The sequence below is a fragment of the Gambusia affinis genome, linkage group LG12 (assembly GCF_019740435.1).
Source record: "Gambusia affinis linkage group LG12, SWU_Gaff_1.0, whole genome shotgun sequence".
NCBI classification, from domain to species: domain Eukaryota; kingdom Metazoa; phylum Chordata; class Actinopteri; order Cyprinodontiformes; family Poeciliidae; genus Gambusia; species Gambusia affinis.
Genome location: NC_057879.1, coordinates 14,731,867 through 14,748,923, shown reverse-complemented (window position 1 = coordinate 14,748,923; position 17,057 = coordinate 14,731,867). Strand labels below are relative to the sequence as shown.

The 17,057-nt window shown below is 37.1% G+C and overlaps 1 protein-coding gene across 2 annotated transcripts in view; it reads right to left on the bottom strand.

The window, feature by feature from the left end:
• The window catches only part of LOC122841207 (laminin subunit alpha-3-like), a 66,457-nt gene that overhangs the window by 7,866 nt on the left and 41,534 nt on the right, over positions 1-17,057 (bottom strand). For both annotated transcript variants that reach the window (XM_044134303.1, XM_044134304.1), the window contains exons 41-69: positions 12,598-12,711; positions 11,330-11,448; positions 11,154-11,234; positions 10,968-11,068; positions 10,829-10,882; positions 10,572-10,723; positions 10,282-10,392; positions 10,074-10,185; positions 9,815-9,979; positions 9,508-9,704; positions 9,198-9,314; positions 8,679-8,833; positions 8,386-8,527; positions 8,171-8,270; positions 7,972-8,088; positions 7,293-7,463; positions 6,999-7,150; positions 5,828-6,022; positions 5,604-5,752; positions 4,719-4,884; positions 4,492-4,619; positions 4,246-4,384; positions 4,051-4,146; positions 3,784-3,941; positions 3,560-3,677; positions 1,454-1,594; positions 1,235-1,365; positions 867-1,001; positions 394-508 (exon numbers count right to left, since the gene is read on the bottom strand). In XM_044134303.1, the coding sequence (XP_043990238.1) occupies positions 394-508; positions 867-1,001; positions 1,235-1,365; positions 1,454-1,594; positions 3,560-3,677; positions 3,784-3,941; positions 4,051-4,146; positions 4,246-4,384; positions 4,492-4,619; positions 4,719-4,884; positions 5,604-5,752; positions 5,828-6,022; positions 6,999-7,150; positions 7,293-7,463; positions 7,972-8,088; positions 8,171-8,270; positions 8,386-8,527; positions 8,679-8,833; positions 9,198-9,314; positions 9,508-9,704; positions 9,815-9,979; positions 10,074-10,185; positions 10,282-10,392; positions 10,572-10,723; positions 10,829-10,882; positions 10,968-11,068; positions 11,154-11,234; positions 11,330-11,448; positions 12,598-12,711 (3,831 nt within the window). The remainder of the gene's footprint in view (positions 1-393; positions 509-866; positions 1,002-1,234; positions 1,366-1,453; positions 1,595-3,559; positions 3,678-3,783; positions 3,942-4,050; positions 4,147-4,245; positions 4,385-4,491; positions 4,620-4,718; positions 4,885-5,603; positions 5,753-5,827; positions 6,023-6,998; positions 7,151-7,292; positions 7,464-7,971; positions 8,089-8,170; positions 8,271-8,385; positions 8,528-8,678; positions 8,834-9,197; positions 9,315-9,507; positions 9,705-9,814; positions 9,980-10,073; positions 10,186-10,281; positions 10,393-10,571; positions 10,724-10,828; positions 10,883-10,967; positions 11,069-11,153; positions 11,235-11,329; positions 11,449-12,597; positions 12,712-17,057) is intronic.

Sequence of the window (17,057 nt, the reverse complement as noted above, 5' to 3'; positions counted from 1 at the left end):
AAATTATCTTATCTTAATTGTAAATACAATAGAATAAAGAAAGGTTTTAAAAAAACAAAAAAACAAACAACTATTATTTATACCTGAGCTCCCAATCCTGGTGTTTGGGGAACATTGTCCTGCAAATTTTAGAAGTGTCCCAACGCTAGCACACCTGATTCGAATGCTTTATATACTTAGCATGCCTCCAAGTGTCAAAGTGCTATCAAAACCTTGTAATTATCCATTCATTTAAGCCGGGTGTGCAGCAAAAGATGCTGGACACTGAGCCCTGAGGACGTGGGTTGGGGAACTCTGATTTATACCCTTTAGGTTTGGAATAACGGAATTCAGTATTTTACTGAGACAACTTTCTGATCTGGAGTTCAGTTGTGCATAGATGTCAAACCTCACCTTTTTGTTGAAGCGGTTTATCAGTTGAAAGGGATTGCTGACAGTGCACACATCTATCTGGACGTCTCCTGTAGCCTGGAAGTCATTTAAGTTTAGAGGCTTGAACTCTTCTGGGCTGCAAAACACAATCAAATAGGATAAAGATCACACCTGGGAAGAAACGTGGTACAACAACCCAAACCACATATATTTAACTTTTAAAGCTGAAGTGCATAACTTTTACAAAAAATATATCTTTTATATATTTGTTAAAAACTGTTATTTCATGACAGTATAATATGAGGAGCACAATCTGTGAAAAAAAAATCAAGTTCCTTTGCCTCCTCCTTTTGGAGGCAAAGGAACTAATTTGTTTTTACAAACTACCTGTCTCGTGTTACAACATAGTGACAGTTTTAGCAAATATGTAAAAAGCATTTTTATTAAAGTTACCTACTGTAGCTTTAGTAGGCGCAGAAAGAAAGAAAAATTACCGTTGAGTGTAAAAGTTGGAAATGCAGCCTTTGAAATTCTCTTTTCCAAGCAAAATAGAGCCATTTGTGTTAGGTATGGTTATGGTGCCACTCTCTTCCTGACCGTAGTCTTCATCATCAATCTGCAGTGCAATCCTTAAGAAAAAAAAAATATATATATATTTGTAGCAAAAATTATCTAAACAATCAATATTTTCCTGATTTGAATTAAATGTTATTTTATTTTAGGTTTTAAAATAGTAAGCCTAAATAATCACAGTTGTAACTGAAGAGTTACACATTTTCCATCTACTTTCAGTATTTCAGTAAGCATTACTTGGTTTCTAATTACAGTCTTAGAACGCGTGAAACAATTTTTTATTTTTTACCTTCCTCCATTTTTGGTGGCAGTCACATAGTGCCAGTTCCCATCATTGTACTGTTTGTTTGATTTCCATTTCTTGGTGTCAAAGTGCAGAATCACATAGCCATTTTCCATTGCAATGTTTAACTGGTTTTCCTGGAGGATAAAACCACAATAAACATTTTATTTCTCTTTGCATAAGCATATCAGAAGAGATTGTTATAAAGTAGAGAGGTAACTTTACCAGTTTTTTGTTCTGCAAAATAATGCCCTGGGTCTCTGTGGTCTTGAATCCGAGAGACACAGCTACGTTGTTTTCCAAGCTGAAGTCTTGGAGGTCTGCTTTCAGGGAGCTCCCCAAGTTGAACTGTGCTTTGAAAGAACTCTAAACAGAAGGTAAGACACATGTGGAGATACTTGAAAAAAGATTTTAGATAATTTCATCAGTGATTACAGCAGGATAATATCAAACTGTAAATAAAAATCCAAATGTTAATTTCATCAGATTAAGTTTAAGATGGGAACAAAAGTTAATTTAGAGTTGCCTTCATTCAACCCTCCTTTCTCTAACTTAGATGCATGCAAAGACAGCTGAAACCAGAAACTTTAGTGACACAGTTTTTAATATGGTTTCATGTAAATCTATGAGTTTTGTATGTCTAGGAACAATAAGTTATATTTGACTTGCCATTCAAATAAGTCTGACATGTATTGCTAACCAGAGGTCAGGGATTGGCTTTTTAAAAAGCTGCTTGGCTAAACTTGCCCATATTTACAGCGGAACAATAATTAAAGAAAAAACTGTCTGGATGAGAACTTCATCTTTCCACATCACACAGAGCCAGGTTGTAAAAGAGATGGACAAATCTCCAAAGCTCCCTCATAGACAACTGCTGCAAAGTGTGGCCTCAAATTTAAATGTCTCTGGGACAAATATACATCTCCATGCCAGCTAACAAAAAAGTATTCCTGTCCACCCTCACAAAAAGGAGTCACTACACACTGTTGGGGCTGCAGTAAAATGAGACAAAGTATTTTAATCAACATTCCAGACGGATCTGTTCTCAAACAAAGATTGGATGTGAGACGGCCATAAAAGAAGATTAATTTTGAGTCGAGTCTGTGTAGATTTGGCTTTTTGTTTTATATCTTTATCTTGCTACAAGAGTTAATGTTAACATGTCTGGCAGAAACCACCTCATTTTTTTTCTCTTCTTAAGGGCCGTTTGAACTTTTCCAGACAGAATGGCAGAATGAACATTTGAAAATATTCTGCTGGTCTGTGTATGTTGGTGGTCGCCGGACACTTTTTAATAATTTGTTTGAACAAGAGTTACACTGACAAATACGTTTTGTAAAATGGAAGGTTTCAAACAACAGAGTTTTCTTTTTTATTTTCATTAACCTTGACCATTGCCTTCATTTTTACTGTACAATAAAATAGGGAACATCCAGTTATTTTTCCTTAAAACAAAACTTGGACACACGCAATCATAAAATTGGTAATGGACTAAGTTTCTTTTTTGACCAGGAAAATATAATATAATCAATCCCAAAAACTTTGCATGTCATGCTCTTACATGTGAGGCCATTTTATGATCCAAGTCTATAAAGCAGATTCCTTTTCTACAAACAAATGACCATTCATTGTCACTTCAGAAAATAAAAAATGATGGGGTGTGCTCCGGTGGCGTAGAGGCTAGCACGCCCCACATTTGGAGGCCTTCAGCCTTCGATGCGGCCGTCGCGGGTTCGATTCCCGGACCTGCCGACATTTACCGCATGCCTCCTGTCAGCCTACTATGATAAAAGGGACACTAGAGCCCACAAAAAAGGACCCCCTGGTGGGGGGGAGAAAATAAACATTTCATTTTTACCTGGATAGCAGAAAATTTTCACAACTCACCTACAGTGTTTTATATGCTTCTACACTAGACCACAACTTGATATGTTCTTACCTTGTGAAGTATTATGGAAGAAAACTAAATGTAGTCTTATAGGTAATCGGATGAGACTTATTTGTCTGATTAAGAGTACGGTACCTTTAAAAAAATACCAACCTTAAGAAGATATATTGTTTTTACTGATCTGATGTAATATTCTAATCTTAAAAGTCATATTTTCATTAGCTGTATGCAAGAAATAACCATCATTAATAGAAAGAAAAGCTCTAAAACATCAGGCTGTGTGTAATTAATCTATTAGTATGCAAAGTGTTTCAATTAGAGGCAGAGTTACTGAAATCAATTAACTTTTCAATAATATTCTAATTTACTGAATGGATCTGTGCTCTTCCTCACAGTAACAGCAACATTTCAGTTGGTCTTTGTAAATAGGGTGAAAGTCATACCAGTGAATCCTGCAAGCAGCCTCTGCTGATTCCCACTGGTTCATCAACCGGTTTAAAATTGCTGTTTTCTTTCAAATTTTTCAAACATCCCTTGAATGGTAGAGTGGTGATGCCCCACCTTTAATAAAAAAAAAATAATAATAATAAAACAACAGGTTATATATACAGGTCTTATTTAAACAGTATGGAAATACACAAATAAAAAAATGCTGATAAGGTTGTACCTTTTTCTGATCTCTTGCGTTACACCGCCAACATAGAAATCTTTAAAGTTGCTGAAATCGTATTCAGTGAGTGAGGCCTTAATTAGTTTGAGGTTTGCAATAACAATTAATGTCCCAGGCCTAAACTTAAGCTGAACACTCAAAAACTCATCTTGTTTCTAGAAAGAAAAGTGGAAAAAAATACAAATAAATTGTTAATTTTGAAGGGAATAAAACTCAAAGGAAGACCATCCAGAAGAAATACAAAAAGAAGAAAATCTTTCTTACTGGGAACACTTTCTCTGTTCCGTTTTCTGTCTCTGAGATCAAGTTACCTTGCATAACAATGTAACCCTTCTCCACAGTCACCATTATGTACTTATTCTGTGTCACAGAGGAGAAAAAAGAAGTTGCGGTAAACATTATTATACACTGTAATTTAATAAGAAATATAATTAAATGCTAATCACAAAGATCCTTTACCTCATCTCCTGCGAAGAAGAGTAAAGCATTTTCCATGCTAGATTTGAAACTTATATCAATATTTTTCAGCGGTTGGTCTACAAAGACTCTGCCATATCCGGTACCGTCATAATAGTCTGAGTCTACTTGAATTATAGTTCTAGAAGGAACCAAGCAGCAGACAGAAAAAGCATGTAATCAAATTCTGAAAATAACGCAAAGACTCACTGATATCAAAATGACACTTCAAATTTCTAGTCTCAGTACCTCTTGCAGGGAGTCTGGACATTGATCTGTTCTACTTTTTGGAAATTGTAGAGACTGATGGCCTTCCTGTTAAAGGTGGAGAACTCAATGCAGCCCGTGTATTTTGGCAACTTCATCGAGGGAGGAGGCTGAAATGAAACGGAGCACAAGAAAGAATTTCTGATGACTATTCTGGACACGAAACTGTCTGTCAATTGAATGTTGGTACATGTGCCGCAGCTTCTCACGGTAAAGTTGGATGGGTAGCCTCCAACGTAGAAGACAACGTCATCAGGACTGAATTTCAGAAGGTTCTGGTTCTCCACTCCTCTCCTGATTTGACTGCTAGACAGCTTATTAGATGACCCAGAAGTTATGTCTTTGGTCAGCTTTAGCTCCACGTCTTGGTAAATTCTACATCATAATAAAGAAAAAATAGAATTTGTGATTATTGCATCTACTCATCTTTCTACAAAAAAAGAAAGATGATACTACGGCGATATCTACATATCGCCACAGAGTTGACTTAATATGGTTGGAGAACCGTAAAATCTTTACAAGTGCTTTCTTCATATTATTGCTACAAATGTTAACATACGTAATTGGAAATGTATGCAAAAGACCAACATAAAGTCTCTCTGCACTCTACACAGAAACATCTCTAAACCTACTCTTTGTAGTGTCACAAAATTTAAAACTTGCCATATTACCCGACACTGATTTTACCTTCTTCCTAGCTTTATCCCTGACCTACTTAGTGTGTACATTATGCTCATGATGCTGCTTATTTACTAATGATTTCAAACCCGTTGAGGTCTTCATGAAACACCTGGATTTACACTGAGATTACATCACAAACAGATTGGCTGTATTTACCTAACCAGTGACTTCTGAAGGGAATCGGCTGCATTGAATTTCCATTTGGGTTATCAGAAGACAAGTGAACATTGGATTTTCAAGTTTAAATTTAAAAAAGATTTTTTGGAAAACACTGATCATTTTCCTTGCACTTCTATGAACTTTGTGTGTGTCTATCACATATATTTCTAATAAACTACAATTAAATTTGTGGCAAAATAAAACTAAATGTTGAAGGGATACTGTAAGAGCTGAGCTGAAGTAAGGTAGTTCACCTGTGCAGATCCACTTTATCAAATGTGGCCGGTTGAGGGTTTGAGGTGGAAATGGTGTCAGACTCCAGCTCATACTCCTGTCCGTTCAGTTTGTAAAGGCCATACAAGCGATTTTTCCTCAACACCATACCTATGTAATTCTTTGAAGACTGCAGAACGTAGCTTTGTTAGTCTCGTGAGCAAAATTACAATCTAAAAATCACCACGGATATTGATTCACTCACGTCTCTGTTGCCAAAGTACAACACAAACATGTCTGTAATGTCTCCAGCTTGTCTGCGCCTGCGTTTTCCGTCTCCTCTCCCCATGGGTCTCTGCAGCAACAAAGACAGGGTTGTGTAGGCCTTCAGGTCATCTAGATTCTTTGGTGGGCGCAGTTCGACGTGACCCTCCCCATTAAAATTCATGGGGATCGCAATCTGAAGAGGAGACAAGACAAACTGTTATGTAGACATGTAGACCTCACCTTGATTTGTTAAAGAAATAGATTATGCTTCTCTGGGAGAAAGTATTTGCCCCCATACTGGTTTCTCTTTTCCCCCTTAAATTTCACACATAAAGATTCCGATTAATTTTGATATTGTAGAAGGAGGACTTTGGTTAATAAAAAAAAAAATCAGTTTTAAAACTATCAATTCACATGTTAAAAGAAATAAGCTATACAAACCAACCTGACCCTATGCAAGTAAAAAAATAATTCCCTACATGACGTAATAACTGGTTGTGCCTTTCCCAGCAGCAACAAATGCCATCTAGTGCTTGCAATAATTGCTAACTAGTGTTTCACAAAATTCTGACTCTCTCTATTTTGCAAAATAGTTTTTCTTTTCTGCCACAGTTGAGGGTTTTGGAGCATGAGGAGCCTTTTTAAGATGATGCCACATCTTCTTTAAGTCTAGATTTGACTAGGACACTCCACAACCTTCATTTGGTTTATTGTTGTGCCATTCAGACGTTGGTTTCAGCTCAATGACGTTCATGGTTCCATCAAATAAGACAAGTACACCAGGTTATTATGGCCACAAATTAGTCCCAGAACATCACGCTACCTCTGCCATGTGTGACTGTTGGACTGTTATCATGTTTTGTTTCTCAAATACTGCATTAGTTTTAAATCAGATGTACAGGGACATGCACCTTCCAAAAAGTTCCACTTTTGTCTCAATAGTCCACAGAATAATTTCCTAAAAGTATTAGGGTTCATCTAGATGTTGTTCCTTCCACTCTTTAAAAAAAAAATAATCATTTGAAAACTGCATTTATAAATTCTGTCTGGTTTTCAAATTTCATTGCGACAGCAAAACAAAAACATAAGAAATCGGACGGGGTGGAAACATCTTTTATGAAACTGTATTCGCACGCAAGGGTGCACTTAGAGGGATTGATTGCACGCACCTTGTCAGCTGCATCTCTGGCCTGTTCAATAAGTTCCTTGATCTTCATTATGTTTTCAGATATATTGCCGAGGCCTGAGAACCCGGAGGTCAGGTTTTCAACCTCAGAGATCTTATCGTTCAGTGATGGAATGGTTTTCAGCAAATCTTTTACTGTGTTTAAAAGTTGAGAGACAGAAAAATTGAATGTGTAAAATAGTGATCTTTTACATTTTTATTCACACAAAAATATATTTAGCATGACCAATATCGAGGCAAAGGAGAAGCACTTCATCAAAAGAATCAGAAAACTCACCAGTCTGGTCCGCTTCATTAAGGTCATTGCTTAGATTGGCATTAGCAGGAGACACACTGATCTTATCAATCTCCTTCCTAATTTTATTGAGTTTGTCCATCGTGTCGGCAGCTGTGTTATTGGCTGAAGTTGCTTTCCTCTTGGCTTCCTCAATCATATCCCCAATGGCATCTGATTGGGAAAAAAAAACAACAATGCAGAGCCCTTACAGCAGACTCAAATGTCTTTCTCAGACAGACGTAGTATAAAACTTTGAGGCATAACGAGGTCTGTCTCAGGAAGTGCTTTGCAGTTTCTGTCAACATATGACTTTGTCTGGTGAAGTAAGTTTATGCTACTATTATGAGTAGTGGAAATGCAGGAAGCCCTTCACTTGAAGTAACTATTTCAGTTTTTTAATCTTTTAAAATCTTATAATCCGTACAATGATAAAACTTGAAATGAGTAAATCTAGACATAATACAGTTGTATCTATAATGTTTACTCTAATAGTAAAAATAAACAAAAACAACAGAAATTCTTAGTTATTTTTAAATTACTACTGAAATCTTTCCTAGTCTTCATAAACTCAGTATTGTGAATGATTCGTCTTGTGATTTGGATGCATTGTTATAATCCCAATAACATCTTTTTTTCACTGATTCTAAATAATTGCTTGGATTTTTTTTTTCTACTCCACCTCTGTTGGTGTCATCTAATTGTCTCTGAACATCAGAGAGGAGGTCCTTAAGATCATTTTTCTTTTCTTTTGCTTTGGCCAGACGATTCGTCAAGTTATTGAGGTAATTTGCAGTGTCTGCAACAACAACAAAAAAAAGAAAAGCAAATAAGCTTTTAGTTTATTTCAAAAATCATGTATGGAAAGAGATTCCAAATACCCTGGAGGTATGTTTCTGAGTCCTTGGAATCTTTCAGCAGCGCACTGCTCTTGTCCTTTAGTTCTTTGGCTTTATCTGTGAGTTTCTCTTTGTTTACAATCTAAAAAGGAAAAAAAAAAAAACAATTTCCAAAATGTATGCTTCTTTGTTCCGCATTTCATCGTTGCTATGTCAAGTTTGCATGTTCTGTTCATGTACTGAATTTAAAAGCTTACATCAAGGGCCTTATCTGCAGCATCTTTGGCCTCCTTAGCTGCTGCCTCTGCAGCTTTTATGGCATCTGTAATGTTCTTATAGGCCTCAATAGCGTCCTTTGCATCCTGCACCTTGGGAAGTTCACTTGCATTCTTCAAAGCACTATTGAGATAAGATGGTTCTTAGAGATTTTTACAAAAACATTTTCAAATATTATGACTGAATTGTACTGTTTGAACTTTAAAATCACTTATGGAAAATATAGAAGACACTACAGCTCTGATTAATTTCATCAATACAGTAATAAACTTACTTCTCGATTTGTTTTGCTAGCTCGGATAGCTTCTTTGCATGTTCCTCTGCAGCTTCCACGAGGTCCTTCTGTGCTGCTGCCTTGGTGATCTCATTCACCTTCTTGGTCAAATCAGTCTTGGCACCATCCAGCTGTGCAGCTAGCCCCTCATACTCCTGCAGAACAAAAAAAGGCAGTGTGTGACATACATTGGATTACAAGAAACAAGGAATTATCACCGACTTTGGTTCAAGCTGATTTGGGTAAAACAATACATTTTCTCATCATACATTTCTCTGGCATTAAAATGTGTTTGAGGATCTGAAACATTTAAGTGCAAAAAAACAAAAGGAGAAAGAAATCCTTCAAGGTGTCCAATATGATTTCAAGCAGCGGCCTATGACTAGTTAGCATGTTAAAAACTCAAAAGTAGACGTGTAAATGCTCAAGCTTACAGTCATACATTTTGCAGGTTGGTATTTATGGCTCGACTTACAGACAATAATTCAGGAAGATATGATGAACATTTGTGAAATTTACCGTCTTTCTGTCAGAGAGCATTTTCACCAAATCCTCTGTCTTCTTCAGTTCATCCTCAGCCATAGCTATCTGGTTCTGAACAGTTTTCTGCTCCTCTTTTAAGTCATCAATACGTTTCTGCAGGGAAAACATAAATCAGCTGAGTTGGTGTGCTGACAACTGTGTTCACTGAACAATTTCAGCTAACCTGTGAAGTATCTAGCATCATGTCTGCAAAATACCATCGCAAATGACAATTAAATGAACGTTGATTATGATTGTTCACAACTGCTATTGAGGAACAAGCATGTATGACTTGCTGTTTGATTACCTCCAAGCTTTTCATTGTCTGTATATTCAGACCATTTTGGGTATTTGCTGTTTTCACCAGGTTTCTTGCTTCTTCCAAAGCTTCCTCCAAGTCCTTCAGCTTGGCATTGTAATCCTTCAGTTGGCTGCGGATCTTCTCTGCTGCAGCCTCATTCTGGTCACTCTGCTTACTAAAATTATTCTTGATGTAGTCAAGCACTAGAAATTGACGATAGAGTGTGGTTTGTCAGTGGAAACGTTTGACTTATATTACAAATCCCAACTACTCTGATTATGCACATTAGGATATTCTGTATGGGGTAACTTACATTTAATTGCCTCAGCTCTCTCTGTCTCAGCAGCTGTCTTCTGAGAGGTGAAGTTTCTGTCCTTCATCTCCGTCACCATGGACTGAGCCTTCTCCAGCAATTTAATCAAATTATCAGCAGGCAGCGAATCACCTCGACCTTGATTCTTCAGCTGAAAGAGTAAGTCTTCAGAATAGCAGAGCACCCATAATGTGAGTAGGAGGAAATAAAAGAACAGTGAAAAACAAGAGGAGAAAATGAGTCTTTTGCTTCCTTATACCTTTGATTTTTTCAAGCATTTTTTTGATCTCTTCTTCAAGGTCTTTTGCCCTTTTGTAGGTTTCGTTAACATTGCCCACGGCTTTGTCAATGTCTCCAGCACTCTTATCAGCCTAAGTAAAATCAAATTACAAAATCACACATTTACAGATCCGCTCCTTAAATTACACACTGAGGCAATCATAAAACTTCAGACATGTTTTTAAAACCTTGTCTTCCATGGATTTAATGTCAGCTGCAAGGCTGTTGACGTCTTTCTCAAGCTGATCCACTTTGGAGTTTTCCATTTTAACGGCAGAACTGAATTTGTTGACCAGAGCCTGTAAAGTCAACACACAATGTCACACCTAATGTCAAAGTGGGATGTGCTGCTCTGTGAGCAAGAAGACGTAATGCAAATGGGTGGCACAAAATACAGGGCACTACTGGAAAAAAACCTGTAAGAAGTTGAAAAGGACTTGAGCTATCTTGTGAAAACAGATGAAGACATGAGCATTACCTTAGTATCAGACACATCCTTCTCCAGCTTGTCCAGGCTTTTTTTTAAGGCGCCACTGATGGAAGCATTATCTAATTCAGCCCTGATCCTTGCCAGCTCAATGTCGAGTTTTTCCAAGTCATTTAGTAATGTCTGAGCACAATTATCACATTCTGAAAGAAAAACAGAGGACAACAGAAGAATATCACACTTCAAATATTATGAATGGCCTGAGATACCATCGGAACTCTGACATTACTTTTCTTTTATATATTCACCTTGACAGTGCTCATCTCTGTTTGTGTCTCCTGCCTCAAGAGAGTTCTTGCAGACTGGAAGGAGAGCACGATGGATTTGAATTGCAAACTGATTTTAAATTATAGCATCATTTTAAAGAGAAAGAATGCAGGATCCTACCTCCAGTTCTAGGATCACAGCTGTTTCCATTTCCGTTGCAATTACATGGCTGGCAATTTCCTCCTGGTCTCTGCGGGTCACCATAATAACCAGGGGCACAACTGCATAAGAGAAGGCATTAATGAATAGGCATCAAATTTGAAAGAAGCCAGCAGCATTCCCGTCTGCGCGTTCAGGCTGACTCACCTCTCACACCTGACTCCGGTGTAGCCCGGTTTGCAAGAACACTGGATGTCTCCAAACACATCTTTGCAACTTACTGCAAAACTGAACGTGAATCAGAGGGATTACATTGTTGTTACCGAAATAGTTGCATCAGAAAACAGCAAAGCAGTAAAGTTTAATTTTTTTTTTTCACCCACTTGTTTGAGGATACACTAAGTGGGCACGGACACAGTCTGCACGTCCTCTTTGCTGCGATGCCAAAATAACCATCTTTGCATTTCTCACATTGGTCCCCAGCAGTGTTGTACTTGCAGTTCTGAAAATGTCAGAATGCTTTCATTAGTCGTTAATCAGCTATGTCTGTCTGATTATGAGCTGTAAAAATGAGGCTCAGTGTTAGCACTGCATGCGCAGGCACAGTCTTGAGTGTCTTGCATAAGAATTTCCCAACTGGAACTCCAAAGAGCAAAAAAAACTCTGTTGTATTTCTAAAGAGAAGAATGGAGGAGAGGAACTTGTTGGGAGAAATTTAAAAGAGGACTTTTAATGAAGATTTAAAAACCTTCCAGTGGTAACAAATAGATATAGTTATGTGCACTGAAGTTGAGAGGTCCTGTCTGTGACTAAGTTCAAGTGATCAATCAATTTCCAAAGACATTTTGAAAAGTTTTGACCTGTCAATTAAAATTTTAGCTGCCACATATTTTTATTTCTCTCGTTTTAAATACTTTCTTGCAGTCCTCCTTCTACGTGCCGTTATTTGCGTCATAAGCAGCAATAAAACAGGGTTTTAATGTTGTTTTAAAACAGAGACAAACTAACGTTTGCATTTTATATTAAGGATTAGCATGATTATCAACTGGAACCTACAGTCCCTGTGTTTCCTGGAACATTAACTTTGAAATTTCAAAAAGGCTGCCAGCATTTCAAAATCCAATGTGTTTCATAGCAGGTGGAAACTGGAAGTTCAAAACAGAACTACTTTTTAAATTCCTTGTAATATGTTTAGGCTTTCAATTGTGGATTCGGACTCTCCTTACCTGATCTAATCTTGTTTAAACCATTCCAGTGGAATCAATTTGTTGTAGTGAAACAACAAATTGATTCAGAGCGTTCTTTAACACTTTTTTTTTTACACTAAAAAGTATTTTTCTTAGCCTGACTTGGTCAAGCTTAAGTTATGTGTATTCACTGATCTGGAAATATTGATTTTGGGTCAACTCAACTGAAAACTGATTCATGACACAACAGATGTTTTTTTTTTTTTTTTTTTTTTTTTTTTTTCTTTGGAATGTTGTTGAAGTCCATTTACTGAGTGAAATGACATTATCTAAACTCTAAAGATTAAGCACTAATCCTGTTAATACCTTAGCAAATTATGCTACGGCATTAAATTATGCCACGGTTAACTAATTGGTTGGCCAATTCAGATCAAAAGCCACTTTCTTGATGTGAGATTTCTTACCAGACACCTCCCTGTTTCATCTTCACACTCGTCAGCCAAACCGTTGCACTCACAGGGCAGACACTGGCCAAAAGTCAGCCAGAAGGTCTTTCTGTAGAATCCAGGAGCACATTTCTGAAAGAGAAAACACACCAAAATAAAGAGATTATTACACATCTTCAAAGCATTGCTCTCTAACTCCTTTTATAGGTGTAACACTGTAGAACTCCTTCCACAGCAAAGGAAATATATACTGGCAGTAAATTGGATTGGAACATCGCAGCTCAGTTCATTGACCTTAAAGTTGTTTTGTGAATGCAATTATCAATAGCAAAGCCATTAATTAGCTGTCTCCATATTGAATATCATGTTAAATTACACACAGATTGGGAGGTTTCTCACTGCGCATAGCAATAAACTTAGCCTGAATGTTGCTTCATAACATTAACAGAGAAACTTGCCCTTTGCTTTTAGAGATAACAGTCATTTAATCACTAACACTTTAAGGATGAAAGACAGCGTAAGCGGCGGCTGAAGTGAACGAAAAAATATTCTCTCGTAACAAAATGCAGCATAGGTTTTTACCTGAACCTGAAAACTAGCATCAGGAAATGACGGATACTCAACGATCTGTCCTTGGTTATTTAAGAATGGATATCTTATCTGCTGAGCTGCCTGGCTGTCAGTCCTCTGAGGCAATCTGTCATGATGTCCAGTGCGGCGGGGCCACTCCAGTTTGCTAAAAGGTCTGTGTCCGGCAGAGCAAAGACCAATGAAAGTCCAGCATATTAGGATCCGCAACAGAACCCCTCTACACCAGCGCCTATCCATGCACGTATCCGACATTTCCAGCATTTTTCCTGTGTGAAGTAAGTCCTTGCTCCTCTTGTTCTCAGCCTCTTAAACATGCACACACTGAGGCACCATGAGGACACACCCCGTTTACCTGAGTCAGCCAGGCAGAGTCTACTTAGTGTATTCACCACTTCCATGCAAGTATTCACATGCTCACTCACGCTCTGTCTCCCTCTCTCTTTTACGTTCTTCTTAAAAAATGTGCATACACAATAACATAAACTTGGTGACTGAAAAACAAATTTAGACAATAAAAGGACACTGGGTGCATGCAGGGACAGGTCTTAAAATAAAAATATTAAATTGACAAAAGTTAGCAAATCTGTTGGTCTATAGTTATGGCTAAAAGAATTTGACAACAATGTCTTTAGCTTCATGGTTGTCAAAGTGTGTTATCTCTACCACTGGTGGTACTTCAGGTGGCTTTAGTTTTGATCACAATAAAGTTATTTAATTATTTCCATGGTAATCAACAACAGCAAAAAATACATATCCATTGAGATGTAGTGGGCAAAAAGTGAAGAAGTGGCAGCAGTCACAACATGTACTCGCAATAAATATAAACTTACAACAAGACAAATTACTCAAGTAAAACAATTGCACTTCTGCAATGTGAACATAATGGCATGTATCATGGTCTTACATACATTCAGAGGTACTGTTTGTTCTACATTTAAGCTCTGATTGTAAACTGTTTCATGAGGTTGGGACAGGAAAGCCCAAAGCTTTGTTCCCCTGTTCTGTTCTGACATGAGGAACATTAAATTGAAAAGTCTTGAGACCGGAGGCTGTTGCTTAAAGTTAACAAAGACAAATGATAAGGTGATGTCAACTTAATAGTTTTATAAATCAAAACATACCAGTGGCCAAGATGGACAGACATGCAGAAATAAATATTTTACCTTAGTAAACAAGAGACAGGGATGAGTTAAGGCTCCATAATTTGTAATAAACAGCAAAGTGCCATGAAACAGGCTATCCAGCATGAGCATAGGTGTTCATGAATAACATATCACCATTATTGACGATAGTTAATAACTGGAAAAACGTTATTCCACCAATTTCTGTTTTACCTTAAAAGAAAAGTAGGATTTAAAATTTACGTAAAAGCTTCAGTTTTTTGTCAACAATTAAGACATAGAAACAAGTTTAATTTGTTGGCCATCACTGGTGATGATGGAGTGGTTTGACCTTGCTGTTGTTGAGCTGAGAAAGAATCAGTCAGTGAAATAAACATATTTTTCAAACTTCATACTTGGATTTGGTAAAAATATTGTAATAAACAGTCCCTGTGGATAACGTTTTTTCTCTTTTCTGTTGTCTGTGAGGTCAATAAAAATTCTGCTATATAGAAAACCTTGCATTTACTTGGCTGGTATTTTGTTAGGAATATTTCTGATCTGCTGCTTTTACGTAAAATAGAATTTTCTGAAATATTCGACTGCGACAGACTGGCGACCTGTCCAGGATGTACCCCGCCTCTCGCCCGGGACGCAGCTGGAGATAGGCACCAGCAACCCTCCCGACCCCATTTAGGGAAGAAGGGTGTAAAGAAAATGGATGGATGGATGGATGAAATATTCGAGTGTATTGCAGAGTGTACAAATATTTGTGACTGAAGGCAAAGTCAGACATCTTCAGACGACACAATCCAGACACTCATTTGTGAATCACTCTCCACACACACGCAGCAGACACACTTGGGTGTGTCAGCTGTAGCTACAGACAAATGCTTGTGCTGGAGGTACACCCAGGTGAGCACATTCAGGTTTATGAGTAACGTTATGTTACCTAGAGACACACCCTGCATTTCAAGGCAAGGCGCCGTGTCATAGCACCTCTGGGCACATAAATTAACTTCCTTTAAACATGTCCAATCAAACACGCACACACGTAGGTTTATGGAAACAGCCTTACAAGAAATAACATAACATGTTCCCTTGTAATAATGCCTCTAATAAATCTACAGGAATACCACTCCTTTAATTACTTGTTGCTTGAATTTCTTTCTTGATTTAGTTTTGTGGGCAAAACAGCGGAAATATTATGAATACAAACTGACTTCTAAGAGCTCTTTAAAAAGTTAATTTCACAGAAACAAAATGATCTTTCTTCCAAAGCAACTATATGAAATGAATACTCAGGTAACTAATTACTGGAAGCGCTACCTATTCTGGTGATTTTGGCTCCCTAGGATCCCTAATATCATGCCTGCATAAATGTGCCACATAAGGTTGCCTGGGGCTCCACAACGTTGCTGCACTGTTTTCAAAATCTGGTATTTTCCAGCAAATTCCTCCGCTGACAAGTTTTTCCTCCAGGAAAAGGGTGTGACACTTTGTACAGACATGTTAGGACACACCAAGAACCATGAGGACCAGATCCAACTTCTTAACAAGACAAGATGCCATTTCAGCCCCACCTGGCAATTTCACTTCCACTTGTGTTGCTTGTTTTTGCCTCAGTCTTTTCTTCTATGCATCTTTTACATTTGTTTTGTTCTTGACTAAAGATTGGATTTGTTAAAGAATAAACTATGCTGTAAAATCTTTAGTCAATGTGGAAAAAAAGCACAATAATTTGAAATTATAAGTCTACATACATTATTTTTATAATGCATGTTTTAAAATACATACTGTATAGAATGTGAGTATTCTGGATACTGAAACATGTAGCATAAGAGGCAAAAAAAGGAAAAGTAAGTTAGCTTGTAATTGGCTGTTCTGGAGCTCTAAGACAATATAATAAGAAAATATAGACATATTCAAAATTATTCATATTTCTGGCAGAATTATAAAGGATTTAAACTTTTCTTTTTATTTAATCAAAAATACATGTATTTTGCACATATGACACGCATCTTGCACAATTCAAGTGAAAATAAATAGATAAATACACAGAAAGACCCATCAGTTATTATAAAATCTGATGAAAGTCAGATATTCCAGACATTTGCTAACTTTCATCCGTTAGCTAAAAAGATTGCCCTCAGACAAATTACAAAGGATTTAAAGGATAGCATTAAAATATATCAGTCAGGAGAAGGGTTTTAGAATTATATATAGTAAACAAATGATGATCACGTGACAGCAGTCACCACTAATTACAGAAAATTGTGGATAATTATTTTGCAAATTGCAAAACTTGTTTCTTCAAAACTGATGAAAAGAGAAGATAGAAACTTGTGAGGGGGGCTGCCGAGATGTTGAAGGCCAAAATAAAGAAACCGTCATAATTTCCAGTTAGTACTCTCTGTGCACTTACAATCTTGTCGAAAACGTAGTCTAAAATTAACCTTTTCTTTTCTTCTAATGAAAACAAGCAGGTCTGACATTGCATATCACTAAAAGCACATGAAACCTAAATTGAAATATGATGGTGACAGTATTTGCTCTAGTGTTAATTTTAATAAAACTGAAATTAAGTTGAATGAATAATAAATTGTTCCAAATGCAAGTCAGTTTTAATAAGAAGGGAATTTATTTTTAGCAATCTATATGTCTAAAAACATAATTGATTGACTTCAAGAGATAAATGTTTTAGTTCAGGTTAAGTTCAGAAATATATCTTGCAGAAAATCTGGGGTCACCCGAAATGGGCAGTGCACAAGACATGTCCCCACAATC